At 37.8% G+C, this 14,179-nt stretch overlaps 1 protein-coding gene across 1 annotated transcript in view; it reads left to right on the top strand.

The window, feature by feature from the left end:
* The first annotated feature begins 1,251 nt into the window (after positions 1 to 1,251).
* The window catches only part of LOC106023514 (interleukin-5 receptor subunit alpha-like), a 42,673-nt gene continuing 29,745 nt past the window's right edge, over positions 1,252 to 14,179 (top strand). The window contains exons 1-8 of the mRNA XM_013129583.2: positions 1,252 to 1,351; positions 1,699 to 1,853; positions 1,988 to 2,135; positions 2,673 to 2,781; positions 2,867 to 3,051; positions 4,587 to 4,723; positions 8,390 to 8,534; positions 12,978 to 13,065. Coding sequence (XP_012985037.2) covers positions 1,252 to 1,351; positions 1,699 to 1,853; positions 1,988 to 2,135; positions 2,673 to 2,781; positions 2,867 to 3,051; positions 4,587 to 4,723; positions 8,390 to 8,534; positions 12,978 to 13,065 — 1,067 coding nt within the window. The remainder of the gene's footprint in view (positions 1,352 to 1,698; positions 1,854 to 1,987; positions 2,136 to 2,672; positions 2,782 to 2,866; positions 3,052 to 4,586; positions 4,724 to 8,389; positions 8,535 to 12,977; positions 13,066 to 14,179) is intronic.

The following is a 14,179-nucleotide window of genomic DNA, read 5'->3' as shown; positions in this document are numbered from 1 at the left end:
CAACTAGAATTGGCTTATTTCACAGGCACACCATGTAGGAGAATTTACTCACTTTTTTGGGTTGGCTGTGTGCACGGTGTAGCACACATACTACAGCTGCTGCTGCTGCTACCGTACTGGAATGAACCAGGTGGGGGAATCCCTGTCTTAAAGCATTTTGTTATGATTTTTCATAGCACTTCATAAGCAATGACAACATTCATTAAAAGACCTTTTGTTCACTGTATTGTGCCAAAATAACGCTATAAATTAATCTGTATGTATTTGTATCAGTGTACATGTATGTGTATATTTTTTTCCAGGCAACTTCATTGCAGATTCTTTGGATGTGCTGAACATTCACACATTTTCCTCTACATGACCAGTGCCACTTTTTTATCAGTGTATTTTGAGCATTTTGATATGGCACCAGGTATCCTTTTGCTGATCCTTGGATAACATACATAGAGTGGGTTTGAGGACTTAGTACTGAAAAAAATCAGAGCCAAGATAAATTAGTTGTGAGTGAAAAATCCCAAACACAGAGGCGTGCTAATTCTGCAAAGAACTCAGAAGTATCAGAAGTCGTTGTATGGTGAAGCAGCCTTTGAAGGAATATTCAGCCATCAGAGATAGAGCAATTATGTCTTTCTAAAACCAACTTTGATCAGCGTGGAATGTTTGTTCACTGTATCCCAAACTTAGCAAACACCTGATATACTCTTGTTGATACTTGCTTTTGCAGATGAGAGGATTCATTTCAGGCAGTTTTGGTTCATATCTTCCTAAAGCAGATGCCTAAACCAGGTAACATGATTCACAACCTGGAACTGATGTTCTATTGACACTAGAGGCTGGATATACAAATACAGCTGTTGGGTTTGTATTCAGCTACAGTTATGTCAAGTAGCTGCTACCCAAACAGCCTGCTTTCAGTATCAGTTTTGTCATTTCTGTGGTCTTGATTTGCAATCTAAGTAGTATATTCAAAACTAGCTTGGCACACGTCCTTTTTTGCCATGACACCCAATTAAAGAGTGGGTTATATACAAATATCTCAGGTATAAAAGGCACCAAACAACAAGACCTGTTAAATATATGTAATTTTATATTTATTTCTTATACTTCAGACATCACTTAAGTGGTTAACTGACTATTTAATATTATTTCACAGATGCAATATGAAAACATCATGTTCTAACCACTTTTTCAACCAAACTTGGAAGTATAGAGTCTTGGTTTCTGCAGACCCTGTGGCACGAAGTGCTTGCTATGGCACATGTTACAGTCTTTCCCATCATGCTAATAAGCTTTTTCCAGTGTAAGACACTGTTTTCCACTAGCCTGGCAAGTGAACAACAAGATGTAGGAGGTAAGTAGAATATCAGATAACAGTTCATCCTACACTAGCCATCCCAGGTTCTGAACTCGTTATCAAAGCACTTTCTATAGCCCATAAAGAGAAATGGAGACCTCTGTTAAAGGTGTTCAAGACAGGTAAAAGTGAATGACCTAACATTTTGAGAGCTGCAAATGGGTAAACATGAATGTCATTGCTAAAGTAAATCATACTTAACAGAGCTGAAAAACCACCTGCTCATTGTAAGAACAGAGCTCCTGGGAGAGCTACTGAGTGTGCAAGCCTTACTGAGAGCCAAATCCTTTGCATACACAGTGGTGGGCCCTTTCTACTTCTATGCAATATCATTGTAATTGCAGATGCACCTGAGCTACATAACACTGTGTGGGTTTCCAAGCATGAGCCTGGAGTCATTCTGTGCTGGAACAATAACCTGACAAAAGAAGAAACTGAAAAGTATACTGTGAAGTATATTTTGAGCTACAAATTCTTCAATACCGCTCATGAGAATGAAGTAAGTTGTTCAATGGTTACACATAGTTTGAAGTAAAATCATGTATTACTTCATTCAGTAGACAAATTTGCATAATTTCACTTTCAATACCTAGTATTGTCCACTTCCATGCAATTCCTTCTTCCTTCCTTTAGGAAAGACTGCAAAACAAGAAAAAGAGAATAAATCTTAATTTACACTCTGGTTTTAATGCTAAAGTCAAAACACAACTTTTTGCAAAAGAAACAGATGATGTAATCAAGGAGAGTGGCTGGACAGAATTTACTTACAAGGCACCTCCAGGTCAGCTATTTTCTCCATGTTGTTAAGACATCATGATAGTGTCCTCTGTTACTTGGGCACATACAATTTCTAAAAGCTTATTATTCTGCTTTTAGTTTTTGGTATGGATTTGTTAAGAATATGACATATAATTTCTTGGGATATTGCAGAATTATTTCCTTTATTAGACAAGTTCAGATTCAGAAAACTCCAGCTCTGTTGAGCAAGCTGTTAAAAAGACCCAACCACTCTTTCCATTTTCCCTAGCAACTCATGTCTTGAAGATTGCCTTCTGTATCACCCAGTTTCAGGAAATCTTGAAAGAGCAGATCTTTTAATCTACTTCTTTGGGCTAATTTTTCACTAAGTGGGTTAGTAAGGCTTTTGTTGTTAGTAGCAGGTGTACTGCCATTGTCCAAAAAGCAGAAAAACCTATTTGTTCTCACCTTCCACTTACACTTCTAAAAATAAGGCTATATAATGTGTTTGTAAGGGCATCCATCATGGTATTATGTAAGATAAACATCACTCTTTTTATACTCTTTTTTTTTGTTGCAGTGTATATTCAGAATTTTTCATGCATCATATATAACATTTTTTTTTTCAATTGCACCTGGTATATTAAAGCAGAAGCTCCTGAAGATATACAGATCTTTTTTTCATACAGGTAAGGGTTTTGTGCAAAATAAGTATGAAATCATGATTTTGTAGCTAAGTCCTTGATTTACAAGACTTCTATTTCCTTCTCACAGACACATAGGAAAAGATTTTGATTGCCAGCAATACATAAAAAATGCAAGGAAGAAAAATATTGGCTGCCATATGAAAGAGATTTATTTCCAGCCATCAAGAAAAATCAATTTAAACATAACTGTAAGAGATATGAAGAATAATTCAAGACTGTCTTATTACAAAAGTTTTACACCTCAGACAATAGGTAAGTATTGCCTATTATTACCTATTATGAAAGAAATCCCCTCCCACTATCCCCAGCCTGCCTTTCCTGAAAAGCCTGTATCTTTCCATTCCAACACTCCAGTTATAGGAGGCGTCCCACCAAGCCTCTGTGATGGCAATGTCATCATAGCCTTCCAGGCCTGAACACACTGCTACCTCCTCTTGCTTGTTTCTCATGCACCATGTATTGGCATAAAAACAAAGATGATCACTCAAACAGACAAGGGAAGAAAGGGAAGGGGAAATAAAATCTAAACCGGAAACCCCAGTGTGGTATACACCACCTGTGGAATGACACAGCTTCATGCAGCTGCAGCCACTGGAGCAAGCACAACGGCTTCCTGGACCAGCAGTGCTGCCAGTCACCTTCCCTGTGTCTCTGTCAGCACATGGCAGAAATGTCAGCCCCAGACCTCTCTGATGCTGTCTACAGAGACTTGTTGTTCACTTCTGCCTCTGCTGGGAGGGCTTTTTCAGGGAACTCCAGCTGTGATTCCTCCCTGCAATGCAGTGGAAGCCAGAGAGGGCTCAGGCTGCTTGAGTACTCCAGCACCCACCTATGATCACTGACCTAACACTCACCATGCTAGAAAGCAACTGTAGACTTACTTGTCTAAACCATAAACTAACATACTGGGAACCCAAATGTCCTTTGCTTCCAACCCTGTACTTTGTCCCTCTTTAAAAAAACCAATTGCCATTGTACTCCTTGCATTTCTATGTTCATGATGAACATAATGACAGGAGGGGGATTTTTTGTTTACTTGTTTACATGTCCTAAGCACAACTTTCTTCCTCTGTAGTACTTGAGTTCTCATTTACAAGAGAGAAAGTTTTCTTAAGCATCTGTGGCAAGCATCATATATCAAACCTATATATTGCCAGGAACTTGTATCCCTTCAGTAACCCCCCAGTGAGAGATGAAATTGATTTTCTTTCAAAGTTATACTATCAAGCTTATGGGCAGACTTGGAGTATCTGACAAGAAACATGTATCCCACATGGCAGGGAACCTGTAGCTGCTTGGAGATCTTCTTGCTACCCACACAGATTCTAGAGGGTGAACTCAAAGGGCTTGTTTCTCCTGTCCACCCCTACTATCTTCCCTAGAAAGATACATACAATCATAGAATCACAGAATAAATTAGGTTGGGAAAGACCTTTAAGATTATCAAGTCCAGCCTTTACCCCAGCACTGCCAAGTCCACCAGTAAACTATATCACTCAGGGTCTCATCTTCATGTTTTTAGAACACTTCCAGGGATGGTGATTCCACCTCTTCCCGGGCACGAAACAAACCCCTGTAATTTTCTTTATTTTGGCTCAGAAATGGATGCTACTTAGTGAACAGCAGTTTCAAAGAAAATGAGTCACTGACTGACTCCTTTGGGTGTGAAAAATTCCAAAATAGCCAGCTGAGTATTTTAAGGACTAACACACTGTGTTTGTTTTCCATAAGCATAAATATGAGAAAGAGTACAAGTTACAAAGGTCTCTCTGTGCTCTGTTTTTCAGAGAAACTGAACCCGCCTATCAACATCTCAGTTTCCCTTGAAAACAGAAGCATTCAAATTCACTGGAAACCCCCACCTACAATTGGTTCTGCAAGTAGCAAGTGTTTTTTGTATGAAGTGAAAATAACAGATCATAAGGTAATAAATTTTTTAACTAAAGTAATGCACTTAAACTGCATAACATAGCTGCTATAAAAATTGGGCATCATTTGAATTTAATGGAGTTAAAAGTTAAAGAAACTTTGAAGAAATCCCAAGCTCTTTCATGAATAATCCAACTTTTCTTTTTTTTCTGGTCAAAAACGGAAAATCAACACACTTTCTGATTTTTTTCAGAGTCATGCTTGCATTGAAGTGGATTGGTTATTGTTTTCCTTTTCATCTGGAATTTGAACCCTACATTAGTATTGCATAGATTATTGACTTTTCTGTTATAGAAGATGAAGTATTGACAAAAAGAAAAGTTTAGCAGCTAGTTTGATAATTTTTTAGGGAAAATAAAACATTGTAATTATTTCTACATGCAGCACTAAAAGAATGACACCTGCTTTTTGCATACATTATACATATTTAAAAATCTTTATGGTGTATCAGCATCTCCTCTTAGATTTACCATAAGAAATAGAACTGTGTTATAGTTTAGGTTATGCCATATGGTGACTAAATGATACCTGGAATTACTTAGTGGCAGTTTTAAACCACCTGTAAATAAGAGCTGAAAAGTTTTCATGCAGATTCTTATTTGAACCACAAAAGTACAAATCTAAGCACTTAATTCAGAACATGGTAAGTATGAAATTCAGATGTGCATTAGAATGTGAATTTCCTAAAGATTCAGAAACCTAATTACTCAGGTTTATATGGCAGTTTTCATTCAAGCTGTCTTTGAAGCTCTGTGTTTGATTTAGAACCCAAATCTCTGCTAACAGTCTGCTAGCTGCAGTCAGTGCACAGCACTCTAACAATAAAAGGCTTATCTAAACTGGCTACAAACATTTAAAAGACAATTAAACTCTGAAAGAGCATATAAATAAATTGATATGTATCCACCCTTTGTTAGACATGGTAGAAAAGAGAAGTGCAATGAGAAAGACAATATTGATCACATGAAGTTATCTGTCTTTACAAATTACAGCAGGATTTATTAATTCAGATGCAGTGCTAATAGTGCTAGGCAGCTTGCAGAACAGAACTGGCTTTTCCCATGTTCTGTCACTGCAGCACACGGAAAAGGAGCTGAAGGTCTGTACGTGGACGTGTCAAAGCTTCCCAGTCCTTTTTGGGATTTTCCAGCAGACAGACAGGTAGCTTTCTTCTAGGTCATCTCTGCAGCTAATTATCATTCCCTAAACCATTCCTAACTCTAATACTTAAAAATCCATGCTAGAGACATCCCAGGCCTTGTCCTTTTCTATTCACAAAGCTCCTAAGTGCTAAAGGCAGTGAGCAGAGGGATCAAGGGAGGCTCATGCTGGATCTTTGGTATCCTGCTCATATGCGGGTGCCTGCTAAGTGAGGGGGTTTTAAGGTAGACTTGAGGAGAATCAGTATCAAAGCTGACAATGATTAAAATGGTAATTACCTATCCCAGAAGAAGAAAAGGGAGGGGGCAATGTTAAGGAAGAAAACTGCAGCAGTGTTATAGAGCAATATTACAGGAGAGACAGGAGGGCAAAGCATGAAGAAAGCTTGCGATTCCGTTTCCTGATCAAAACCAAGATCTTAATATCTGTCAGAGAGACTTAATGAGTTGAGCTGTTAGGGAATCCATAAGGAGGCTTATTGGCATTTGCTGCAGAACAAGGAAGAGTATAATGATTAATGTTGATTATTTATCTATTTATTTATTTATTTATTCTGAATACCCAAAGAAATGACTTGCTGAATAGTTATCAGCACAAATAATAATACTGTGATACAGACTGATAAATCTTAAAAGTAGGGAGTTAAATCTGCAGATGACTGGAAGATAGGAAGGGTTGGCAAGTACAGTAGGAAACAAGATTAGAATTTGAAATATTGGGTAAGTCTGAAATCAACAAGCCAAAATTCAGTAATAAGAAAAATCCTATGATTAGGAAGTAGAAGTGAAATGTGTCAAAGCAAAATAAAGAAATAACATGCAGGCAACAATAGAGAACAAAAAATGTCTGTGGTTTACAGTGAGCCACCAACTGCATCATTCATTCCGTGTGTTGTTACACAAAGGTCAAATTACTCAGATTTATATGACAGATATGTCACATGTAACATGTAGGTTGTGACTAATTTAACCTTCTATTGAAGTTTCATCTGAAGTTTCAAACTGGGCTTTGGGCATCACCACAACATATAGATATGCTGAGAAAAAATTTCAGAGAACATCAGTGAGAGTTCTAGGAATGGAAGACTGAGGGACGTGTTCCAGTGTAAAGGAGTGTAACTTGTGTTAACAGCCTTCTGGTAAATAAAAGAGTATAGGGATCAGACTTACCCATGCCACCTTATGAGTAGGATGAAAAATGACTAAATTCAAAGCAAGAAAAAAGTAGTCTAAATGTCAGGAAAAGTGTCCTAATAACAAGGAATGCCTACCACAGAAACAGGTTTCTGAGGCTGCTTGGGGGTGGCTCTCTAGAGAGTTATGGACAACAGATTAGACATCCTTCACAAATGATCTGGACAGATGTGACTGAAAGTTGCTGCACAAGAAGTGGTCTACATAATTTCATAAGAAGTCTTTGAGTCTTGCATTTTGGAAATTTCCTATGATGATATAAGCTTATTACTGGCTCTTTAGGAAGAGATTTTCAGACACAGCACTTGGTTAGCACTCAAACCTTGTAGTAATTTCCAGTTTGTTTTTGAAATCCCAAGGATTTTCCTTCTTTTTTACTTACTTTTGAAAAACTTAGCATGTGAGCTTTTGGACCTATGTTTGGCACCAGCTCTGGAAAGGCCTCAAAGAGCATGAAGGAAGAAAAAGAAATGGCATAATACACAGGATCAAATCCACACTACACTGGTCAGTATGAGGAGAGCAGAACTTCCCTTTTTCTTAAAGTTGGACTTAATGCTACTACCTCACCATGCTTTCTTAATACCCAAGATGCAAAGATTCTGGGCTCCTCTGTGTCTGAGATGCATACTTTCTAATTCTCTGCAACTTCCTAACATTGTTTTTCATTTTTATGAGCAGGAGTTTTCTGCTTTCTTCTTTGTTCCTTCTTAAATTCTTAGCATTGTTTATTTACAGAAGTTGGCTTCAGTTTTCAAAAGTGATGAATGATTCAGAGATCCCTCTGTTTAAATCTCTGACACTTCTTGTGTGGACTTGATATTTTGAAGTGTCATGCTTTCTTTTGTAGGCGCAATTAAAGATGTTTGAAGGTAGTCACAAAATTAGTGGATATACCTCACCAACTGTCACCTGAAAAATGCAAGATTTTATTCTGTTGGACAAGCAGGTATAGCAAACTACCCACACCAAACCTTGAAACTTGCAATTCCTTAGTTACTGTATTTGTCCTACATTTGGTGTAGTAAAAAATGAAAGGGAATGAGTATTTACAAATTCTTACTGTCCTACTACATCTGATACCTCCTTCCATCTTGTCAGTTCCAGGCTTTCCTCCATTTTCAGTCCTGAGTTTTAACACATGGCAGGTAAGAGACAGATTGTGTCTGGAAATGAACACCTGTTCTGAAAATCTCTTCCTACTAGATTAGAGATGTAAATAATAGTATTTGACATCCGTAGATTTATATCTGTCTGATTTGCAATGAAAAATCACATAAAATAATCCCCTAAACCTATCCTGACAGACTGTAAATGTCACTGGGGAGAAATATGAATATCCGTTTCATAAACCAGCAAGAAAATGTGCAGCACAAGTAAGGGTAAAGAAAGAGAAATGCATAAGAAACAAGATTTGGAGTGAATGGAGTGAACCGGTGTTTATTGATCATGGTAAGTTATCATGTATTTATTGTTCATAAGCCTTATCATTAGATATGTTATGAGCCATATCATTCAACATATTTACTTTATTATTGCGTCTGTTCTTCTCCTTTGTGTATTATTGTATCTTAGCAGTACCTAGAGGTCCATGTTATGCATCAGGCTCACACACCTCCAGGTGCTTTAGGGAAAGGCAGTCCTTTGTCTAATGACTTGTACTTCCTTGATCTTAAGGCATTCTTTCACATGGCTTTTCTCCTGAAGTAAATTGCATCTAACTCCTGGCAACCTTTAGAAAACAATAATGGTCAGCAGATGAAAAACTCTGAACACCTCCTGACTGCTCTGCTAGAGACAGCACAAGCATCCCTGCAGATACTTTCACCTGGAGTTAGTAAGGCAAGAAATTCACAAAAGTCATACTATTCACCAAATCACGTAGTCTTAGGACTAAATCTAACATTTCTTTTAGTACATCAGGGGAGTAATTTCTTATCTGAAGAGGCAGAAAATGGTTTAACTCTCATTTAAATAAATGTATATGCTCTGGTACCTACAGCTCACGTCAGCACAAACAAAACAAGAGCCTTGCAATACATTTCCTTCACCTCCTATGACTAGATTTCAACATTCGTGTATTAATAAGGGAAACTTGTGCTTCTTGTGATGACAAAAATGCCTCCATGTGCTGCGGCTTCCTGATGTCAGGTGATGCCAGGCTAGGTAAAGGGGAGGTAGTATAATGGAGTGGTGCTATATTTATGGAGAGAAACTAATGCACAGATTTACCTCTGCAGGTTGACATGCATATATACATATATGTAATAATAATAATAAAAAAGTACAATACTCTTGGCAGTGAAACAGAGCAAGACAGTTGCATTTACTTAACATAACAGACTGTGTTTTGGAATATGTCTTTGTCATCTATTGAGTTTCAAGTACATATATATTTATCTGAAGACACGTGAAATATAAGGCCAGACATTACTGTTTTTGCAATGGATTGAAAGTAAATTCAGTTATTGGCTTTATACATTTTCTGCCTACTTTACCAGATGCTTCATTGTATCCCAATGGTCTGCTCAGCTGCTACCTATGTTGGCCCAGATTCATTAATCTAATTTCAAAAACACTTCATTTGTGACGGGCTTGGAGAGAGAAACCTAATTGTTTCACATGTCCACTGTGGGGAAGGAGAGAACATGTTTAAGACCATCAATGACTTGAAGTGTCCTTTGGAGATGCATCTTTCTTCCCACTGAAAATAAGGAGAGCCTAAGATGATTGCATGGCTGGCATGGTTTAAACACAGACACACAGTCTTTCTCACCCTCCACACCCTTTCTTTCCTTCCCCCTCCCCCCCTTCTCCGGTCCCAAAGGGATGGGGAGGAGAATCGAAAGAATGTAACTCCCACGGGTTGAGATAAGAACAGTCCAGTAACTAAGGTATAACACAAACCACTACTGCTACAACTAATAATAATAGTGATAAGAGAAATAACAAGGGAAGAGAATACGATACCACCTGCTGAAATGAGCCTGACCCAGAAGAGAGCGTGGCCTTCCAGGTAACTCCCAGTTACCTCCCAGGCATGACGTGCTGTGGTATGGAATACCTCTGACTAGTTTGGGTCATGTGTCCTGTCTCTGCTTCCTCCCAGCCTCCCCTCCTCCCTGGCAGAGCATGAGACTCAGAAAGTCCTTGGACAGAGTAAACATTACTTAGCAACAACTAAAAACATCGGTGTTATCAGTGTTGTTCTCAGGCTGACAGTCAAAACACAGCACTGCACCAGCTACTAAGGAGAAAAATTGACTGCCACTACTGAACCCAGGACAATGGCCAGCAGAGGGGTCTGCCTAGTGTGATATGTGGACAGTGGAGGGGAGAAGAATTAGAAGGGTTTTTACTGGTGGGGGAATGTAGATTTACTTGCTCCCTGAAAGCCTCTCACCAGAAGAAGGAAATGAAGTTAAACAGTCACCTGTTCTGGTTCCAGCCTAGCAAACCTTCTTCTCAGCAGCTGTAGCTGTCCTTCAACTGCTTTCTACACTGCTGCTTTCCCAGCCTCTGCTACAGCTATTGCAGAGGTTGAACAATCACAGCATGTTTCACCCGCTTCAGAAAAATTTATGGTGGACAAGACCACCATTGCATACAAGCTGTAATACCCTCATGTGTTCAGTGCAGAGTGTTGATTTACCCCTGGAGCATACTGCATGTATGCACAAGCACATGACACAGCCATGTCCCTTCTTTCTTCTGTGCTCAGAGACAAACAGTAACTTATAAAATGAAGCTATGAGTATATTACATAGAGCAGTCACATGCTTGGGAAAACCTCTTTAAGTATCTCCTTTGATGTCTAGAGAAAGTTTTCTACCCATTTTATTTTCTATTCCATTGAAACTATATTCTTTCTTCTAATTTGGAACATGTATAAGTGGACATTATGATATGTATTTTAATATTGCCTAGATTTAAAAAAAATGGTATTAGTATCATTCATAATAACTACATGAAAGTCACATGCCTAATTTCATAGATACAGTGAACTGAAAAAATTGAATCTTTATGTGGAATAATGTGAAAGGAAAAAACATCCATTCAATATATTTATTTTGGAATGTGTCAATTCTTCTGCTGAAAGTCTTGAAGGAGCATGCAATGACCTGCTTTTTGTTTGCTTCTACATGACATTCCAGTGTTTCATCTAGGATACGTGCTATATTTCTTTAAGAATGGATTTTGAAGAGGCATTTCAGCCTCCAATTAAACAAGCTGAAACATCAAAATGAAATAACATAATTCAAAACATAACTAAAATATTTGTTCTGAAATGTTCCTTTGACATGAAAAGAATTTGTTAATTTTCTCATGGGAAACACATTCACTTTCTATTGGAATTAGCATATGTCCTTGAAAAAAACCCATAATTTAAACTAAACTGGTCTCTTCAGTATAGAAACTTTCTGCTAAAAAAGAAATGTTTAATCAGCTTTATTCATTTATAGAAACTTGAAATAATTGGTCTAATTTTTAGAGCTGCTAAGCATTCATAGATCCCTTTGAAGTTAATAGTAGTTCAGAGGTGTTCTGCATTTTTGCAAACTAAGCCACTTGTTTTGATTTCAAAGTACTGTGACTGAGTTTAACCATTTACATCTGAAAAGAAGCCCCAAAAAGAAGCTTCCAAAATGCATGAAGTAAGAAAGCAAGAAAAGCAAACCTCTTTGTGGTTCAGTTGATGCAAAGACCACTGCTTCCTCTTTTGGGTGTGTATGTGACGTGGGGTTAGCAGAATGATGCAGAACAAAAGGTTTTCTACTACACAGCCCAGAGGTTGTTCAGAATATGTTTTCTGAGCCTTAATCTCAAAAGAAAAGAAGGGGAAAACTCCCTTGTTGATCTTAAAGTGACTAAAGAATAGTTTTGTATTTTAGCAGAATGTACAGGCTATTATACTCAGTATTGTCTAGAAGCTTGTGAGTTCTTTCTTGGTTTCATATGAAACTTGTAATATCCTTGGTTTAAACTACAGATGAGTTCAAACTAGGAACTTTTTAAAAATTCTTTTGTTCTTTGAATTTTATCTAGACTGATCCTAAACCCACTGTTTAACTGGACTTAGACTATTAACATTTGAAGAGCTGTTCCTGACTTTTTCTTCAAAGTACTCAGTTCAAAATAATCCAAGCTCACTGTAGTTCTAAAGCTAGGTACTAAGCAAACAAAAAAATTTGCCAAAAATATCTGTTTGAGTCAGCTGAAGACACTGATATTTTGGTATTTCGAGTATTTCTGGAGGAAGGAATGCAAGGTACAGAGCAGTAGTATTTGTTGAACAATATAAAGATGTATTGCTAGCTTTTCTTCAGGACTATGCCTAGCAGCATTAAAAAGGTAAATATAATGAAAACCAAATGTTGCTTTTTAGGTCAAAGAGATTTTTTTTTGACAAAAAGCTTTTATTTTCATTTTGCCTTAAACCAGTTTCAGATGTGAAGGGGTGCTCACGGAGCCTCGTGATGCATGGAGGTGGGAGGTAGCAACAGCAAGAATCCAGAAGCAGCTGGAGCAGCAACAAGAGTGTCTATAGCATATAGAGAGAGGAATCAGGGCTGGATGGAAGTACCCAGTGGCAGGACAGGCCATGGCCAGCATATGAGAGCAGAAATCCAGGGAAAGGAAGGGATGGGGTCTCCTGAAGCACAGGAAGCAAGGGAAAGTGCTGGATGAAAACAGCAGCAAGGCTGAGGGCTACAGGGAGGAAGGAACAGTGCTGAAGTCAGAAGCCCGTCTTTCCCCTAAAAAAGCTGCAGGAAATGTTTCTTTAAATCAGTGGCAGTTCAGGAATAGCACAATAGTTATCAGTCAATATATAATTAATCCATTTATGAACTACACTTCCCCACATTATTAACATTACTTTTGCCTCTTTTTAAGAAAAGACAGTGGACGTCATGCTGCTAAGCCTCACATTGTTTTGTCTCCTGATTTTCCTTGGAGGTTTGCTGATACATGCATGTAGAAGGTAGTGTATGTTTCTGGAAGGTACTATAAATTTCTGGTGAAAGAGAGGTCATGGTGAGGGTAAACAAACTATAAAATGAATTAAAGTCAACCACAGAAATTCTCAGATAAATTATGTTTACAAGAAGCATGTGATTGTGCATTTCTGACCAATGTTCTGACAAAAGAGTTCTAGGTGTTAAGACAGTGTAAGATACTGAACCCCATCGCTGTTATCTCAAAGCTCCCATCAATAGGCCTTGGGGCTCCAGTCTCACACCCTACTCTCAGATGACTTTCTGTGCATTTCTATAAAAGACATTCTCTCATCCTACTTTGCTGCTGTCTCTCTACCCTCCATGTGACTTTACATCATGTTTTTGCATGTCCTGCCTTCAGGGCCACCAGCATTAATCATGCCAAAGATGAACTGCATTTGCCCTGTTGACCAATTTTTTTTACATAATCCATAGGAATTACCTATAGCAGTCTTTTACTGTAAGCTGGGCAGTTTACAAGAAAGAAAAAAGGGAAGTCATGCTGATGGAGGGAATTTGCTTTGCTGTACTATTAGTACAGCAAAGTAATAGTAATAGTCTCACACCCACCAACAATTAATGCAATCTACTTTTTCCATGCCACTAAAGCTTTCCTATTGACATGGCAGAGAAGGCTTCCTTGAACTGAAAATTAAACTTGTTCAGGATAGGATAATAAATTAAGATGCCTTAATATTTGAAAGGTGCAGTATGGCATGGTCTCTGCTAAAAGTAAATTAATTATTTAATTAATGACTCAATATTATTTCTGATTAAGATAAAAGAAGTTATGTGCTCTATCTTTCAGTAAACAAAGACTCAAGGAACTATAGATCTAAAAGAACTAATAATAAAATACAGAATGAAATATTTCCCCAGTGGCAAACAAAACATCATTAAAAGTCATTTGCATCTAAATATAAACCAATATTCTGGTCTAATACTGAGGAGTCACTCTGACCTCCAGAAAGCAATTCAGCTGATAGATATCTTTGGTGTAAAGTTTATGTAGTACTCAAACCAAACAGATAATGCTTTGTGTTTAAACAAAAAGTGTTCATGGTTCTGTGCAAACACCACTCCCTCTTAAACCCTAAT

Source organism: Melopsittacus undulatus, chromosome 2, assembly GCF_012275295.1.
Source record: "Melopsittacus undulatus isolate bMelUnd1 chromosome 2, bMelUnd1.mat.Z, whole genome shotgun sequence".
In the NCBI taxonomy this organism is placed as follows: Eukaryota; Metazoa; Chordata; class Aves; order Psittaciformes; family Psittaculidae; genus Melopsittacus; species Melopsittacus undulatus.
The sequence above is the reverse complement of the archived record's forward strand: the minus strand, read 5'-3'. Positions and strand labels throughout refer to the sequence as shown.